The sequence below is a fragment of the Macrotis lagotis genome, chromosome 1, assembly GCF_037893015.1.
Source record: "Macrotis lagotis isolate mMagLag1 chromosome 1, bilby.v1.9.chrom.fasta, whole genome shotgun sequence".
Lineage (NCBI taxonomy): Eukaryota > Metazoa > Chordata > Mammalia > Peramelemorphia > Peramelidae > Macrotis > Macrotis lagotis.
In genome coordinates, this window is record NC_133658.1 from 45,147,433 (window position 1) to 45,167,126 (window position 19,694).

General features: G+C 39.2%; 1 protein-coding gene across 3 annotated transcripts; it reads left to right on the top strand.

The window, feature by feature from the left end:
• Positions 1–633: 633 nt before the first annotated feature.
• On the top strand, positions 634–16,632 carry LOC141497199 (carbohydrate sulfotransferase 4-like). Of its 3 annotated transcripts, XM_074199855.1 has the most exons (3): positions 634–1,178; positions 3,359–3,442; positions 11,807–16,632. In XM_074199855.1, the coding sequence occupies exon 3, from the start codon at positions 11,830–11,832 to the stop codon at positions 12,976–12,978; it is 1,149 nt and encodes a 382-aa protein (XP_074055956.1). In that variant the 5' UTR covers positions 634–1,178; positions 3,359–3,442; positions 11,807–11,829; the 3' UTR covers positions 12,979–16,632. The 3 variants fall into 3 exon arrangements, with proteins under 3 accessions (XP_074055956.1, XP_074055952.1, XP_074055964.1); XM_074199851.1 differs by lacking the exon at positions 3,359–3,442 and having other exon boundaries at positions 636–1,178; XM_074199863.1 differs by lacking the exon at positions 3,359–3,442 and having other exon boundaries at positions 644–1,178; positions 11,908–16,632.
• The last annotated feature ends 3,062 nt before the right edge of the window (positions 16,633–19,694 follow it).

The window sequence follows — 19,694 nt, forward strand, 5'->3', positions numbered from 1 at the left end:
AACCCATTTTGAGGTGAGTTGTTTGGAAAGGGTGAGTCAGAAATAATCTTTTCTTCCTCAGATCTTGAATGACATTTGACAAGTATTGGTTTTCTGTTCTTTCATGTTTTCCTTTGCATCATATAGTTATTTGAGCTTCAGTCCATTTGTAAATCTGAACAAGATCAGGGCTTTAAAGGGAAAAAAACCCAAACTTTTTCTTTAGAGAAAATTGGAACTAGATAGTTAATAAAAATTCATTAGCTTGAAGGCGAGAGAAGGGGGAGAGTTTTCAGGTCTCCTTCATATTTGAAATGAACTCACCAAAAATTACCAAAGGAAAAAAACAAACTAGGGCAACTGAGAGTATGGCTGCAACTTGTGTCTTCACTGAAAAAGACCCAAGAAAAGGCCCTTCAAGATGAGTCCAGAATTAGCTTCCCCAAGGGCTTGAGAAATGAAATACAGTTCTTTAGGCCTCATGATGCCAGCCAACAGCTTCAGGAGAGAGAGAGAGAGAGAGAGAGAGAGAGAGAGAGAGAGAGAGAAGAAAGGAGGAGGGCAGAGGTGCTGCTCCCCACTCTGCCAAGGCCAGTCCATTTTTTAACAAACCTCTCCATCTCCCAGAATACAATGACTATAGACTCAAAAGGGCAGGAGCCCAGTTTTCCCCTTTTCTGCTCTTCTGGGAAGCTCTCAGGGAGAGCCCAGCTTTCTGTGATCAGTGGAAGGTGGAGGGTGGGCATCCTTAGGGTGCTTGGTGGGCCTGGGCTTTTCTGCCCACCTTCCTTCTGCTCTCACCCATTCCTGAGGCAGACAGCAAGCTCCCTACCCAGGAGGAGTCCACATTCCAGAGTCACCCTGCTTCCTCCTCCTCTGCTCCTCCCTGCCCAGTAGGAGGGAAGTTTCTCTGCTGGAAAGTTCCCCAGGCTCCAGCCTTGTGGGGCCTCTTTTCCTACCACCTGGTGTGTGGCTCTCAGAGCTGTCCCCAGCATCGCTCCCTGGCAGGCTCTGCCATCCATCCCACACCAGTCTGGGAAGGTGGGGTCTTTTCCTGGCTGCAAGAAGATACCAAAAGCTCTCCCAGAAAAGAGTTGGGCTTAGGAAGAGTGATGCAAAATAGAGTGGGAGACTGGAAACTGGAGGAGAGGAGATCCTGAGGCAACGGAAGAAAATTGGCAGGGCTGGCAAGCAAGAGGGTAAGAACACAGCTCCTCTGTGTGCATCTCCTCCCCAGGAGCTTCCCTTGTACCCAGGGGCAGGGCATGGGGTGAGGGGTTGCTGCTTGAGTCTAGGAAGCTATTTCTAAACTCAACAAAAGAACCCTTGGGAGAAGAGAATAATATAATAGTATTTCAGAGCTGGCAGGCTCCTTTGCAGAGGAGCAAATTGCAACCCTGAGAAAAGAAGAGGCTTGGCCAGAGTTTCAGCAGGATCTATTCTGGAGCCACTCTGGGCCTCAGTTTCCCTGTCTGTAAAATGGGAACCCTAAGATTCTTTCTAGCTCCTAAAGTTGAATGAGTGCAATGAGTCCTTGGGTTTCTTTATGTATCAATCACCAATGAAGAACAATTTTATATTTGTAAAACAGAGTGGTATCTACCCTGTTCATCCCAGAGAGACACTGAAAATGAAATGAGATGAGCCTAAAGGGACCATACCAGTAATAGGGATTGCTCTGTGGAATTCTATAGTGGAGGTGCTTATCTCTCATGGGTTCCAGGGAACGGCCATAGTGACACAATGTCACATCTCTGTCTCTTCTCTCACTTGCAATTGTCTGACTATAAAGTTCTACTATTGACCATCTTTCTAACTAAGGTTGCTTTTCTCTCTATCTCTTGTTGAATTTCTGGGTTTGATGACAATCAATTATCATTGGAAATGAAGACAGTCAAATATCACTGGAAAATCCCAGGAGCTCTGGCACTAATGAGCTGACGTGATCTAAAATTCTTAAACTGGTTTAAGTTTCTTATAGAATTTCTCATTTCTTAATTTAATTTAATTTTACATTCCATAGTCATAAGTGGTTTCTACTTTTAAGGAACACAGAGGTTAATAAAATAATAACAGCTAAATAAACCAAAATATAAAAGCTATACAAATTAGAAAATGAAAAACACATATGTTGCTGTTTTGTTGATTCATTCATATCTAATTCTTTGTGATCCCACTTGGGACTTTTTTTTATAAGGATACTGGAATGGTTTGCCATTTTCTTGTCCAACTATTTTTATTACAGATGAGGAAACTGAGGCAAACAGGGATTAAATACTTTGCTTGGGGTCATGCAGGTTAGTATATATCTGAGACCAGAATTGAACTCAGGAACATGAATCTTCCTAACTTGTATATTAGGGCACTTATAAAATTCTCCACTGAAGTATTATGTTATGTGAATAGGGCTTGGAGACAGGAAGATTTGGGTTTAATTTCTTCCTCAAACACTGGCTAGCTATATGACTTATCACCCCTTAATTTCAATTTCCCCATCTATAAAATATGGAGTAATAGAACCTACCTCATGGGTTAGGATGAAGTATTATCTAAAATGTTTTCCTAAAACAAATGTGTTATATAATTATCAGTGATTATCAATTTTTTTTTCAGAAGGAGAAAATAATTACTTCTTGCTTAGAAGAGAAGGTTTTTTGGAAGAAATAGTCCTCAGTGGTAGTTAGATATTTCTTTTGGGGAGAGAGGTGGGGGGGGGGGGGAAGGATGCTGGGAAATGGGAGCATCCTAGATATATGGAATGGTGTAAATAAATGGAAGGAATGAACAAAGTCTGGCTATGTTCAGATAATGGTAAGTAGTCTCATATATTAAGAGAAGTCATAAGAGAAAAAGTTGGAAAGGTAGCAGGGTCAAATTATGGAGCATCTTGAATTCCAGACCAAGGTATACAGACTTTCTCCAGTTAGCAAAGGGATCCATTGCTAGCATAGTCTATGATTCAGGGCTGATGAGTTTCTCCTTATGAGGATATAGGAATCCCACCTTTACCTCTGGCTGTTGCTACCCTGTTTAAAGCATCAATTCATCGTTGATTTGGGAGTTCCTTCAATGAAGAAATATACCACCCATGCCATACCTGTCCATCTTGTGAGACCCCTGTTCAGGTTCTTCCTAAAATCCATCAAAGGGACTCAATTGTTGTTGGTATAGTAGAGAGAGCTCCAGGTCTCTAGTCATTTACCTACTAGGACCTTGGCACGGTCAGTGGTTCAGCATCAGAAATGGGTATGATTTTATGAATGAAAATGACACTAAAGAAGATACATTACCCTTTACCTTAACACTACAATCCAAAGACCATGACTTTCTATCTAACTCATATGAGAAACTTTCCATATATGTTTTCTTCCCCTATTAGAATGTGAGCACTTTGAGAACTGTTGAGTCCCACTTCCGGACTCTTATGTTGAGTCCCTTTTCTGGACTGCCTCAGTCTTCCCAGGTGAGTGCTGGAGGGGTGGGAGACAAGGAAGACAAGTTTCTCCCTATACACCAAGGTCCCCAAGTACTCCATTTATTTACCAAAACACCAGTGCTTAAATACCTTTCCCAGACTCTAATCCACTCCCACTCCCGTGGCACTTAGTAAGATAAGACTCTGGTGCTCAAGGACACCAGGTGAAGATAATTTTCAGTGCTCCCACACACAACAGTCCCTAACAGAGATCAGGTATTGTCTTACTTTTCTTGTGTGACTATGGCACTTTACCCATAGTGAGTGCTTAATAAATGATTTTTCTTTCATCCATTTGATATCCCATTGTGAATGTAGACACTAAACTCCTTTAAATGTCACAGATCTCTTCCAGGAGGCTTTGAAAAGTCTTAGGGCTTGAGGGGAAGCTAGGTGGCACAGTGGATAGAGCACCAGCCCTGGAGTCAGGAGGTCTTGCATTCAAATCCAGTCTCAGACTCTTAATAATGACCTAGCTGTGTGATCTTGGGCAAGTCACTTAACCCTGCTGCCTTAAATAAGTAAAATTTTAAAAAAAGTCTCAGGACTTAGGGAATCTCTCCTCAACCTGGACACCACTGGATTCCTCCATGATAGTGCTAAATACTTGTGGAAAACACACACATCTCTTGATTTTGTGCATAATCTGCTGTTTATTGGGACAACTGGATGGTGTAGTTGATAGACCTCCAGACCTGGAGTCAGGAAGAGTCACCCCCAGAGTTCAAATCCAGCCTCAGACACTTACAAAGATGTGTGTGATCCAGAGCAAGTTAGTTAACCCTGTTTGTCACAGTTGCCCCATCTGTAAAATAAGAAGGAAAAGGAAATAGCAAACCACTCAGGTATCTTTGCCATGAAAACACCAAATGGGATCTCAAAAAATCAGACACGACTGAAGTGACTCAACCACAACTGATATTTATAATCATAAGATCATGGAATGGAATTATTTCTGTCCCTACATCTTTCAAGGAGTCCTGAATGATCTTAATATATGGGTGGAAAGTACCTTTTCAATTTTAAGACCCCGTGGGCAGTGTTTTGTGATCTCTGAACTCAAATGCTTTGGAGGGCATTGGTAATTGAGAAATGAAAGGCATGATGGGATCTTCTATTCTCTCCCTATTTCAGTCAATTATGAGATTGTAAAGATGCCTATTGTTGGACAGTGTTGGTAAAAATCTGCTGAAATCCCCTAAAATCTTCATTTTTTGTTGCAGTCAATTTGTGTGTAGATAACCCTCATAAAGATGAGTTTAGATAGGAGAGGAGGCGTTTAAGCTGATACTCCTTTTCTGGGAGTCTCCTTTTCTGGGTATTATGAAGGTTCAAGATTTTTGTTCCCCCCACATCTTTTGTGTCTTTTACCTCCTTCAGAATATTGATCCTTCAATGCCCTCACAATTGAATTTCTTCCAACCCGATCTCCTCTCTATATGTACTTGGTCTAATATAGTTATTTCCCCTACCTTTGTTCCACCCTTCTTTTTTGTTAAAAAAAAATTTTTCCTTTTTTTTTGTCTCTTCCATAATCCCTAAGACTTCTTATCCCTGAAGTTAGGGTGCAAATGCAACAATTCTACTATCCTTGATGAGAAACAGTGCTGAAATATTGGACTTTTTTATGAAATCTTTTGATTTCTCTTCTGGTGATAGTCCTTTGTTCATTTTCATTCTTGAACCCTTGGGATAATTGCTTAGATGCCCACCATGCTTAACAGAAGCTGATTTTCTTGGAAGACAATATTTCTGATAGAGATTATAGAGAAACCTCATAAAGCTTTTGACTTCTCTCATTTTTTTCCTTAACTATTCTCTCATATATTCCCCCCATCCTTACTTTCCCCCCAAATTTGCAATGATAATGTTTGTCCTTCATTCTCTCTCTCTCTCTCTCTCTCTCTCTCTCTCTCTCTCTCTCTCTCTCTCTTTAAAATTTCAATTTATTCAAGGCAATGGGGTTAAGTGACTTGCCCAAGGTCACACAGCTAGATAATTATTAAGTGTCTAAGACCAAGTTTGAACTCAGGTCCTCCTGACTCCAGGGCTGGTGCTCTATAAACTGTGTCACCTAGCTGCCCTCTGTCCTTTATTCTCAAAGGAGACCATGGCATCAGAGAAGCAATGCCATGACAAGTACATGAATCGGGTTTGAGTGAGGGGGTGCTGTGCTAAGTCACCAGCCTTACTTTCTCCTCCAAAGTCATCTGGATCCAATGGCCAGATATGAATATGGTGATGACCCTGGATGTGAGGCAATCAGGGTTAAGTGACTTGTCCCGGGTCACACAGTTAGTGTCCAGTGTCTGAAGCTGAATTTGAACTCAGGTCCTCCTGACTCCAGGGCCAATACTCTATTCACTGTGTCACCATGGCTAAGAGTGCATATTGACTTGATTTGGGGGAAGGTGGGACATCAAATTCTTCAACCTAGCAACCAATGATGGTGCAGAAGCTATAATTGTTTTCTTTTTACAAACACTCATCATTAATACTGCAGTATGGAATGTTATCTAGTGTATCTCTATGGGGCAACTAGGTGATGCACTGGATAGAGAGGTGGGCCTGAGTTAGGAAGAACTGAGTTCAAGACTTCTGTTTATCTTAGTTTCCTCAATTGTAAACCAGAAACTAACAATAACCCTTCCCTCACAGGATTGTGAAGATCAAATAATAATTGCAAACCCTTACCACAATATCGGGCATCTAATAGGGACCATATAAATTCTTATTCCCTTCCCTTTTTCTTCCATATAGAGTTTGACTTATAGGAGATTGCTTAAGAAATGCTTATTGACTTGAAATGAAAATTATAGATCCCTTATGATTTCTCTCTCATCACACTCAGTTTGGATCAATGTACAACATGGAAACAAAGAAAGATTGACAGATTGCCTTCTGTGGGGGGTGGGGGAGGGAAGTAAGATGGGGGAAAAATCTTTAATATATTAAAAAAAGGAAATGAAGGACAAAAAAGAAAATTATAGATCCTTGAAGTACTGAAATCATAGTAAATTTTTTTTTGTCTCCTCTTCTGGATCCTAAGCTCTTTGTGGATTGGAGCTGTATACTTCTCAGAATCCCCCTCAGTAGCTAGCACATTATCCAGCATACAGTAGGCACTCAATAAATGGTTTCCAAATTAAGTAAATTAGAAATGTTTGGTGACCCCTTATTAAACTGGATTGGTGAGTGATATCCAGTGACACTTCCTGACAATTCCATGGTAATGTCTCCTTTTCTCTCTGCCAGATGTGAGATGTGTGGTAACTTGGGGATATTTGCTTAATAATGTTAACTCTCATAAACATGTATGTGATAATGTTAATGTGAACTTGTATAGCGCTGGGGTTTTTTGTTTTTAGATTTTTCAAGGCAATGGGGTTAAGTAGCTTGCCCAAGGCCACACGGCTAGGTATTTATTAAGTGTCTAAGGTCAGATTTGAACCCAGGTACTCCTGACTCCAAGGCCGGTGCTCTATCCACTGCGCCACCTAGCTGCCCCTGTATAGCTTTTTAAGAGGTACACAAAGACTTTCTTTATAACAATCCCATGAGACAGGTATGAGGTACGTCCTATAGTCTCCATCTCATACAGGAGAATATTTAAGGCCTCAGAAAGGTCAAAGGACCTCTGCAAAGCTCACATAGCTGGTGTCCTAAGTGAGATTTTTAACCTCTGATCCCTAGACTTCCAGTCCTGCATTGCCCCAAAACTGCCCATCTCTGTTCTTAATCTATGCTTAAAAGACATTCTTTAGGGATAAAATTTGCTAGCTTAAGCAGAAAATATGATAACCAACTGGTATGTACTAAGTTTTGCTAAGTAGAATATAGGCTTTCTTTGTTTGATGATGACAAAGCAAACTAGATACTGCTGGCAGGGATCATCTTTTTTTTTGTTGTTCCTAATAATGGTTGCAATACAGTCCCTTTTTTATATATTATTACTCAAAGGAAGAATGTAACGATGTAGTGTTTTAAGTTGCTTTCACTCAATGGCAGAGTAGAGGACCTACCTTGTATACAAACATAAGTAGAAAAGCAAATTAATATATAATGTCTCAAAATAATAACAAGAAAGACACCAAATCTACAACTGTGAACATCAGTATTCAGAAATAGTACTTTTTACTTAATTAAAAAAGGTGCTTTTCTTTCTCTAGGCTTCAGTATGTCAGCTAAAGGCTATAGGCTTTGCAGAATATAGCAACCTAAAATTATTTCTAATACTAGGAATAAAGATAGGTTGGAAGTAGAAAGATGGTCATGGTTTTCTTCTTATAGAAAGCAATTTTCTAAAAAAAAATATTTATTCAACTCTATCCTTTAATTCTACATTTCTTATGTCCATTTTCTTTTTTTATAATTAAAAAAAATTATTTATTTAAAGCAATGGGGTTTGAATGACTTGCCCAAGGTCACACAGATAGGCAATTATTAAGTGTCTGAGGTCAGATTTGAACTCAGGTTCTCCTGACTCCAGGGCCAGGGCTCTATTCATTGTGCCATGTAGCTGCCCCTGAAAACAATTTTTCTTTTCAAAATATCTAAACTGCAAGTAAACCCCAACCCAACCCCACCCTCCACCCCTTCCAAAAGAACAAATTTTACTCATTTTGAATCTCTGGCCATGAGGGATCATCTTTTTCCTTGTATTTTTGTTTGTTCCCAGTATTTAGTACAATTTCTAGAACATATTAAATGCTTAATTTCATTTCTTTCTTCCCAGAGAAGCGTTGTCTTTCTGCTTCACACAGCGGCCAGCAAGAACAAAACCATCTCCTATCTTGCCATATCCACTTGTTTTTCTCAAGTCCAAGTCAAAATGTGGGCTCTCTCTGAACAAATGTAATAAGATTGGGAGGTGGAGGCAGAACCTGTGTTCCATTTATATCTATATATCTATTACAGATATCTATCTATTATCTTTAATGATATGTTAAATATGCATATTTACACATACATACATGTGTATGTATGTATGTATGGAAGAGCAAGGAGCAAGGGAAGCTACAGGTAGGAATTTGAGGAGTTTGGGACCTCCAGAGACAATTCTGTGCCTTTCTCTTCTCCTTTGCTCCCCAAGTGCCTTAAGGCTCCATTCAAAATCCCAATGACTCCCCAGATTACTCCTCCCCCTTATAAATATTGTATTATTTCCCTGTCTCATTTTCTGATTTGTATCTTTGGTGCCCCAGAACAATTCCTGGTCTATAACATGGGCATAATAATTGCCTTTTCATTCATTTAATTCAATGGAGAATTGTAACTAGAGAAGAGAAGTAATTGCAGAACAGCAAGAAAATATTTATTTCTGGCTTCTGTGAAAGATTGTTTTCCTGACTTGGTTTTTCTAAGGACAGCCAGGTAGCAAGTGGTGGGTCCAGAGTCAGGAAAACTCATCTTCTTGAGTTCAAATCTGACCTTAAATGCTTACTAGTTGGTGTGACTAGGAAAGTCACTTAACCCAGTTTGCCTCAGTTTTCTGATCTGTAAAATGAACTGGCGAAGGAAATGGCAAACAACTCCACTGTCTTTGTCAGGAAAACGCCATATGGGATCCTGAAAAGTTGGACACAACTGAAAAAACTGAACAGCAAAGTCTTTCTAATCTTTCCCCACTGTGACCCTTCCTCCAACACTTAACTGAAATCTCAAGAACTAGGAATTACTGCAATGGAGGATTACCAGAACCTCGACAATCTCCTTGCTCCTCCCATAACCCTGCTTTTTCCATTTCTCATTCCTAATGCATCCCTACATCCTTTACACAACTGATTACTTACACACACACACACACACACACACACACACACACACACACACACACACACACACTGTTCCCCTGGTTATTTGATCATCTATGCCCTGCTGTCTTTCTCCTGGCAAAAAATCTAGTCTGAAGTTGTCATGGAAAAGGCTCTGCTTAGTAGGTGGTCCTCATCTGCTGACAAAGGTTCTTCTGTGGTCATACAAGACCACTGAATGTTTTTCCCTTGGGGGTGATGAATGTCTGAGGGATTAATAGTGAAGGTTAGAATCATTCCCCTGGAATTTGGACGTGAGAAGCCCTCCCATGGAACATTCAGCTGGAACCAGTATGTTTCTCAGAAGCCAGGGAAAAAGATGGCTCACTTATCAAGAGATCCTGGTTTTTCTCCTTGGAACTAGAGAACTTGCCTATGAAAAGGAGGCAACAGAGAAGCAATGAGACATCTTGGGCCACTGAGATGAATCAAAAAACATAATTAGGGAGACTGGGACCCAGGACAGGGAGAGTTTGAAGCCAGGAAAAGAATGTAAAAAGAAGACCCATGAGTAGAATCTGTAAAAGAAAAAGATTCAGGTCTAGAGTCTGGGGCTGGTTAAAGGGAGTCCTCTTGCTCTGAGGCACTTGTAAGTGTTTTAATTATCTCTGAAGCTAATTCTGGGTTCTAGTTTTATTGCAGTAAGTTATAAGTTCCTTACCTCCTTCCTCACCCACCCCTTCTAGTCCTTTTTCTAGATTGTTTTGTGTCCTTATTCATGTTCCTCTTTCCTTAGGAAAGACCCTTGAGTTTTAATGACTTCTTCCAGTTTTGGGTTAGTCCTTCATATTGTGTCATTGCCACTGACTTCACACCCTTGAAAAGATTCTCCCTGACTTTCATCTTGGGCTCAGGTTCTAAAGAAGATGGGAACCAAGCAGAGGGTTTTCTTTTCACTTTTTTTAAAAAACTGAGATATTAATTGGCCTCCCTCCATTTGTCTGAAGCAGATGGGTGAAAAATTCTGGAAGCAATAGGATGTAGAGTTTCTGTGTCATTGTATTTTTCTGAGCTAGGTAAGGTGACAAGTTTACCATTCCTTTAGGAAGGAAGTTGCCCAGGGGCTTTCCAAGGGAGTCTAATGAAGAGATTAAACATAAATAAGCCTTTTCAGGAAGTAGACCAAAAGTTCCCATGTCATAACCAAAGTCACATTCTCATGATTGCCTCATTTTGTGTCCATGAATTTTCTAGCTATTAGATTTTCCTTTGAGTACTCCTTCCAGTCTAGTCTTCTAAAATCCATTCTTTCTTTCATATTGCTGGATTTCTGTTCCCTGACTTTAGAAGAATGGTTTCCCAGCTTCATAAAAACCTTTGACAACAAGAAAGAAATTAAAGCAGGCATAAATTTGAGAAAGAAAAATATAGAGAAGGTGAAGAACAATGGAAAATCTCATATGAAGTGCTTACAAAATTAGGTCAACAGAATGAGAACAGCTTACACACTTACTATGACAGTATTTTAACCAAGAGAAAAAAAAAAAAAACTCTTTACTCATGCAAGAGAATTTGGAAAGGAATATATATATATATATATATATATATATATATATATATATGTATATATATATATAACTCTTATTTTGCCTTAATTTATGTAATTCATATTTTTCTGACATCAACATACAAATAAGCTAAATCTGAAAATTCTCCTTGGAAGTTTGCACCATATCTAGTTTGGTTATTTTTTTTAGGTTTTTTGCAAGGCAAATGGGGTTAAATGGCTTACTCAAGGCCACACAGCTAGGTAATTATTAAGTGTCTGAGACCAGATCAGATTTGAACCCAGATACTCCTGACACCAGGGCCAGTGCTTTATTCACTTCACCACCTAGCCGCCCCATTTTTTTTAATTCTTCAAAGAATCTTAGAATCAAGGAAAAACTTGATTTTTAAGTAATCAATAAGAAATGACCTTTGGAATTCACAAAATCTAGAGCATTCCAAGAATTCTTTGTCTGCTTTTCAATAGTCATGAAAGTAACTGGCTTCTCTCTATTTTTTTTTCCAATATGTGAAAGAAATAATGAGGAGATACTATCTAAAATTTTCTAATGACTGGTTAGGTTAGAGTAATTACCAGGAGTCTGAGTGAAAAATGACTTTTTTTTGTATAAAAATGCTTTATTTTTTAGATCCTGGACTCAGAAGTCTAGGGAAACCTACTTCTCAGAATAATATTTTTAAATACATGGAATAAAATATATAACATTTCAAAGAAAAACAAATCTCTTGAAAGATTTTTTTTAATCTTCCAAATTCATGGGTGTTCTGAAATCCATCCCTAAACTATTTGAGAGTATATGAGCTCTAAGTTAAGATTCCTGCTCTAAATGAGGTCAAAGGGACTGAGCTCTAGGACTTGGATATAGGAAGTGACTGGGGAAGGGGAGAGGTAAGAGGTGGAAATGGGCTCAGGTTTTGTTGAGCTGAGCCACGGCAAAGTTGCAGTTGAAGGAATGTGGCTAGAAGGGGAATGTGCAGACTGATGGATACCCAATGATCTCATACAGTCCATTTTTCTTGTCCCTAATAGGCTGCCTACTAGCTTCCTGCACAATGTTCTGGGTGAAAAAAACAAAGCTGTCAATACTCCTGGTGATCCCATCTTTAGTTTTCCTCCTCCTCTTCCAGCAGTTGTCCAGTCCCAGTTGCTGCCCTGGTCTGGCAGAGAGGTCACGGCCCATACATGTGCTGATCCTGTCTTCCTGGCGCTCCGGCTCCTCCTTCGTGGGGCAGCTCTTCAGCCAGCACCCGGACGTCTTCTACCTGATGGAGCCCGCCTGGCATGTGTGGATGACCCTCTCCTCTGGCAGCGCTGGGCAGTTGCAGATGGCCGTGAGAGACCTGGTTCGTTCTGTCTTCCTTTGTGACATGACTGTCTTTGATGCTTACATGGCCAAGGGTCCAAGGAAACAGTCCAGTCTCTTCCAGTGGGAGACTAGTAGGGCTCTGTGTTCCCCACCTGCCTGCCTCCTCTTTGATAGGGAGGCCATCATCCCCCAGGATGATTGCAAGACCCTGTGCAGCAAGGAGCCCTTCAACGTGGTAGAAGAAGCCTGTAAATCCTACAGTCATGTGGTGCTCAAGGAAGTGCGCTTCTTCAACCTGAAGACTCTCAACCCACTGCTGACTGACCCTTCCCTCAACCTGCACATCATTCACCTTGTCCGGGACCCCCGGGCTGTGTTCCGCTCTCGGGAAAATACAGAACATGAGCTGAGTCGTGACAACCATATCATAATGGGGAACCAGTGGACTAAAATAAAGAGTGAGGAGCGGCCCTATTATGTGATGAAAGCTATCTGCCAAAGCCAAGTGGAGATCTATGAGGCTGCGCAGCTGCTGCCCACCTCGCTAGAAGACCGATACCTGCTAATACGCTATGAGGACTTAGTGAAGGACCCACAGACCCAAACCTCCAAACTATATGAATTTGCAGGATTATCCTTCCTGCCCCAGCTCCAAGTCTGGGTACATAATATCACACAGGGCAAGGGCATGGGAAGGTCTGCCTTCTTCACAGATTCCAGGAATGCCCAAAATATCTCCCAAGCCTGGCGTTGGTCCTTGCCTCATGACAAGGTAGCCCAATTACAGAAAATTTGTAAAGATACCATGAAGATGATGGGCTACCTTCCAGTAACATCTGAGAAAGACCAGAGAAATTTATCATTGGATCTTTTATCCACTCTTAAGATCCCCTAAAGCTAGGCTGTCAAAGGAACTGAGTGATGATGGTCTGGTTTGGTATAACAGCTATCATCAACTGACTGCTTTTGGGTCCAAATATGTTTCTCAATGGGCATTTATATGATCATGCTTGGTGTTTATGACTACACATACCCAAATAAAGTTCCATATGTACATTTATGTCCAAACATTAGCAAAAATTAGTTCACGTGCCTTGTGGAAGCTGTTTTTAACCCTTTCCCCTTAATAACTCTTATCTGATAAACTATGGATTAATCCAGCATCTAGTCATTCTTCGTCCAATGGGAAGAAAGAGAGAAAAGGTTTAGCAAGGACAACCAAGAATAAAACATGTTATGGTTATGAATTCAAATATTTATACTTATTGCTCAGTCTTCCAGGGCTAATATTTTTTCTTGGATAAAAGCATGTTTCACCAAGATGCTGAATAGCTTTGACTAAAGGCAAGAAATGTCTTTAAAATAAGAGAAAGTTCTGATTTTCTTGGGACCTATCTCTCCTTTTTCTTTTGCTCCCAGATCAGGACCATGTAAGTGAACAGATACATCTGATGAAGTTGATATTTTCAAAGTAGCATCTCATATTTCATTATGCTTTCTGATCTGAAGATCTTTGTTTTCTGATTATGATGAATAAAGGCATATTCTTAGGGTTTCCTACCCTTCTTCTGTCAATGTTTTACCCTTTAGGCAGACTACTATCGCTCTTGCTATTTTCATATTGTTATCTTATTTAAATATATCTATGCTCACTTCCAAGGATAAGATCGGGCACTTTAGGGTTTGCTAAATCTAAAATGCTGGTCCCTTTCACCTTTTGAGTCCTTGGTGGAGAATAAATTGGAGAACCGGTCAATGATATTATACTTTGTGGGAAAGAGAATCATGTTTTCCTTGAAAGGATCCTGTGCTGATCTGACCCCTGTGTCAGATGGTTTCAGGGCTCAGTGTGTCCTATTTGTCTCAATCTGATCATGAAGATAAACTCTGTCCCTGCCTGTATTCTTGATGGCACCTTGACAATAGTACTAGCCACTTCTCTGTTAGTGAGAGAATGCCCCTTCAGAATATAGGAACACTTCTTAAATTGATTATAATCAGGTTTTATATCAGAAGTTTGCCAAAATTCTGTTTCTTAAATTTGACCCCAAATCCCACCCAACATTGGACTCAGTGCTTACTGGAATTGTGGTGCTGAGAATTGTAACATGCCGGCAACTTCTTCAGAGTATGCTCTCCCTGGTCTGGGTTTGAAGTTAAATGACCCTCTTTGTCCTGATGCTTCTTTTAGAGATAGAATGCCAGACATCATCCAAGAGCAATGTTGTTTCTTCCTTCTTGTTCCTCCCACCTCTGACAAAGCCTCCTCATCTCTTCCAGCTCTGTCTAAAAGATTCTTTTTCCCATGAATGATTCTAGTCATGATGATTCTGGGTGGAACAGAAAAAACACAGTGCAGTACAGTCATTAAAACTAGTTTTCATTTGTCTTCCAATGACCCTACTTGGTTATAAATTCAGCTCTTTCCCCTTTTGCACTAAGGTACTTAGAGTTAAGATACTGGTCTTTACCAGTTAGAATTCTGTAGTGTTAAAGGAGTCAGTTTACTTGGATGGTGAGCCCTGAGATTTCATGGCAATCCTTCAGAAACTATAGGTTTTCCCAGTAAAATCTTCTTTTCTCCTACAACCCCTCCCAAATAGAAGGGAAAGTGAGCATCACAGTCATCTGAGTGTTGGAGTGGTAAGGCCAGGACACTGGAGTTAGTGTCCAGGAACAAGGCTGAGTTCAGGGTGGCAGTGCCAGCAGGGTGGAGGATGGTGGTAAGTGGAGAAAACAAACTTCCCTTCCCCTGGAAATCCCAGAAGCTGTACAAATTGTTCCAAAGGTAGCAGGTCTCTATGATACTGGACAAATACAAGGCTGGTTTCCTCTTTGCCTCATTTCTTTTTTAGCATTTATTTTAATTTTTTTCCACTTCCAACAAAAAGACAGTTATCCCCATTCATCTTTTTTGCAAGCTTTTGAGTTTCACATTTTTCTTCCACACTCTTTCCCTCTTCCCTTCCCATGGCAGTAAATAATCTGATCTAGATTATACGTGTATACTCATATTTAATGTCTTTCCATATTAGTCATGAGTGAAAGAAAAATTAGAACTAAAGGGAAAAATCCTGAGAGAGAAAGAAACAACATAAAAGAAGTTTTTAGAAGTGAGTATAGTATGCTGTGCTCTCTCTTTGCCTAATTTCAAAGTAAAACTAAAACTAAGACAGGAGGTAGTATGCCTGCAGAAAAGTTTCAAATTCTAACCAGAACACTTTCTGAAAAGTGTTCTAATCCCTGAAAAATCAATTGCTTCTTATGTCCATTGAGACATCTAGACATTCATCAGACATCCTTCTTCATTTTTCCATGAGGTTTCATGACTAACTTTTTATTATAGATAACAATAAACTAAAAACTGGAGGGCAGCTAGGTTGCACAGTGGGTAGAGCATTGAGCCTGGAGTCAGGAGGACCTGAGTTCAAACACATAATATGCAACTGTGTGACCTTAGGCAAGTCACTTAACCCCATAGCCTTGCAGAAAAAAAAATCTAAAAACCAAAAATAGAAATGTTCTCAAATGAAATTTGTATACCATAATAACGTGAACATTTTTAAAATAGAATGTAAATATCATTTTTTTTATAATAAGCCTGCCCAAAATCTATTTTTTAAATTTCAATATCTAGCATTAAACTTAGCAGTTGATTCCTGGGACTGTGATGGTAGGAATAGCTATGGTAGCTATAAACCAACATCAAGTGAAGTCATGCTCAAATGAAATTTGAGATAAGCTTATAGAATTTGAAATTCTCATTTCTTTCTAATTGGACTAAAATAATCCTTTTTTTAGCTTTAAAACCTACTGAAAACTATGTTAATGACTCCTTTTATAATTGCAAAAAGAACTCTCTAGACAGAGCCTGAAGGGTTCAAATGTGGGTGGTAATGGACTCAGATCTCTAGTGCTCAGGAATAAAAATAAATTAAGTTTTGGGAGTAAGTTGCCTGGATTTCCAGAGGCAACACAGTAACCTGAAGTGCTCAATCATAGAATTAAGTGATAGTTGCCTTTAGGGTAGGGCAAAATGGATATCTGCCCAGGTGTGCCTCAAAACTATCCAACAAGTTCCTTTGGTGGTTATGATTTCCATAAGAATGCCTTTATCTTCGATTGTTATCATGTGTCCATAGCTGCAAAATATCATCATGGCTACCATTTGGTTGCATGATGAGAATTATTAGACTGATAGTTTCTTTTAGAAATTTTTTTTCAGTTTTTTTTTTTACAAGGCAATGGGGGTTACGTGGCTTGCCCAAGGCCACACAGCTAGGTAATTATTAAGTATCTGAGGCCGGATTTGAATTCAGGTACTCCTGACTCCAGGGCCAGTGCTCTCTGTCCACTGTGCCACCTAGCCGCCCCCTAGAAATTTTTATTAAAATATTTTGATCTTTGTGAATATTTGTTAAGATAGGCACTGGTTTGACTACAAAATATTTTGATGCAAAAATCTGTTATTATATATTTGTAACATGTCTCAATATTTTTAATTTAATGCTTTTGTGATATGATCATTTTCTCTCTAGTTGTAATAAAAGCTAACTTCATTGAATTATACTCTGAGTCTTGCATTGAACTCCTTTCATGAGTAAAATTCAAAATGAAAATGTCTGACTTGTTCAAAATTAAACCAGTAAGGGACTTTGCTTGGGATCACCACTGAAGGGATCTAAACCACATTTAAGGGGAACATCTTGGGGACTCCAGCAAAAAAAGACTTTTAGAGATGTCTAAGATTTAGTCTATTTCCCCTCTGGGCTCTATATTATTTGTGGAATACCTATCACAGACTTTTAGTGGGAATATTTTATACCAATTTTTCTTAATCTACCACTATAGCAAAATACACTTTCATCAAAACTATTTAAATCTAAGGTTAAATAAATCGGAGTTACTCCTGTGCTGAAGGGATATAGCAACTGTACTCTGGGGAACCAACTTTTGAGCACAAGTGGGATTTGGGGTAGTTGTTCTATAGTAATATATTCTATAGCTAGATCTAACTTTCTTCTTAATCTCTGTTGAACTCCCTCTCCCTGATTCTCCCTCCTTTCTAGGGTTTTTGTGACAATGTTTTTCCCTGGCTCTTTTACTTATTTTGTTGCTCATAAATCTCCTTTGCTACTGCATTACCCTTCTTACCATATACACAAATTGTGGGCATACTCCAAGATCTCATACTGGGTCCTCATCTCTCTTCTTTTTATACTTTCTCACTCCTGTTATCATCTCTATATAGTCAATTTTAAGATGAATTATCCAGGTCTAATCTTTCTTCTGAACTACAGTCCTTGAGGACATCACCATCTATATATCAATGTGGAATGTCCTGTTGTCATTTGAAATTCAACATATTAAAAAACAAAATTCATTAGCATCTCCCAAAAACCCACTATCTTCTAAATTTCCCTGTAACTGTTTTTTTTAAAGAAATATTGTAATTATTTTTTGATATACTTCATTTTATTTTATTTTTTCCAATGTTACCTGGAGAAACAAAGTTTTAAAATTCATTTAAAAAACTTTGAGTTCCAAATTCTCTGCCTTCTTCTACCCCACTCCCCTCAATGAGAAAGGACATTATTTAATATAGGCTATAAATGTGTAGTCATGCACAAGCCTCACATGTTGTGAAAGTGAATATAACCTCCCTCCAAAGAAAGAGGAAATCTTAAGAAAAATAAACAAAATAAAAAGTATGCTTCAATTTATATTGAGATACCATCAGTTCTGTTTTGGGTGATGGATAATATTCTTTATCACAAGTTCTTCAGAGTCATTTTGGGTCACAGCATTGCTGAAAAGAAGTAAGTCATTCATAACTGATCATTCTTCATATTGCTGTTACTTTGTATGTAGTACAATTCTCATTGCATCTGCTCACATAAGTCTTTCCAAGTTTTACTGAGAGCATTCTGTTCATCATTTCTCATAACAGAGTAGCATTCCATCATAATGACATATCACAGTTTCTTCAGCCATTCCCCAACTGATGGTCATCTCCTCAATCTACAATTCAGGCCACCAGAAAAGAGTTGCTATAAAAATACCTTTTCATGTCTTCTGGACTGTAGACCTGATATTGGCACTACTAAGTCAAAGGGTAGGCATGGTTTTATGGCCTTTGGAAATAGTTCCAAAATGCTTTACAGCATTCTAGAATCATTTCATAACTCCTCCAAAAATGTATTAATATTTCATTTTTTCTCTATATCCCCTCCTATATTTGCTGTTTTCTTTTTCTGAGTGGATTAAGTTGTGAGATTTCTTACAGGGTCCTACTCCTTCCTGCCTTACTGCACAAACAATTCTTAGAGAGCAAGTGAATGAACATTTCTCAAAATGTATCTTATCTTATCCTCTTGCCATATATCCATTGGGCAGCTGGGCCCCAAGGGACAAGTATGTTTTCATTTAAACTTTTTTATTTGCTCCCCAATTCTCCACTTTGAATTTCACTCCTAGAATGTAAGATCACATTCTCAGACAATGAGAACAAGGTCAGTGTGTGTGTGGGGGTGGCATATTAGGAATCACATATATTGCTTCTGCTGCTTGTATCCATTGCCGCCCTCCACCATACACATGGTGGGGTTGATGCCTACTTCCCATGGGAACTGAATAAAAACTTTTCTCTTCATACCTTGAGAGATCTATGAAATTTATTGGGATATATATAACACAATTGGTGGTTCTTTGGAATCATGTGACCATTGGGGTCCCTTGCTCTCTCAGAATTTGGCAAAAAAGGTACCCTGCCCGAGTTCGGCAGTTTGGCCATTGTCTGAGAGCCTTGGTTTCCTTCTAGGCAAGTGACCCGAAGTGGAGAAACTCAGTGAGAAGAAAAAAATAAATCTGTGGCTGAAACTCCCACCAGTCAGTGAGGACAGCAGTCAGCAACTTCTGTGCACAGGGGCCCAAAAGGTAAGCTCAGAACTCAGAATCTGAAGGCACTAGATTCCTGGAAGGTAAGGACCATTTGGGTGAATAAAGGTTGGGGGTGGCCATAAGAGACTTGGATCTAAAGGCACTTGATCCTGAGAAGTCTCCTCAATGTTTAGAATGGGAAAAGGTTCGGTCCAAGACTTCTGCTGAGGAAAATAAAATAGAAGACCAAAACATAAGGGGAAAAGATAAGAAAATGATAAAATACTGCTGTTATGTGTGTTTTGTGGGTTCATCTTTTAATTAAGCCTATGCTAATAATTAATATCTCTGTAACAGATTAATTGGACTGGAACTTTATAAAGTTACTTAAGAATGCATTCAATTTTAACTATTGGTTGACTATTTCAAAATCTTAATGATAGGGGCAGCTAGGTGGCTCAGTGAATAGAGAGCACTGGCCCTGGAGTCAGGAGTACCTGAGTTCAAATCTGACCTCAGACACTTAATAATTACCTAGCTGTGTGGCCTTGGGCAAGCCACTTAAACCCATTGCTTTGCAAAAACAAAAACAAAAAAATCGTAATGATGCAAAAGATTTGTTTCTGTGTGTGTGTGTGTGTGTGTGTGTGTGTGTGTGTGTGTGTAATTCAGATCTGAAATAGTTACAGTTACTTTAGTTAAATGTTATTCCTTTTAGTTTGGGTTTTGAAT

Coding starts and splice junctions, on each gene's coding strand:
- LOC141497199 (XM_074199855.1), top strand. CDS start 11,830: ATGTTCTGGGTGAAAAAAACAAAGCTGTCAATACTCCTGGTGATCCCA.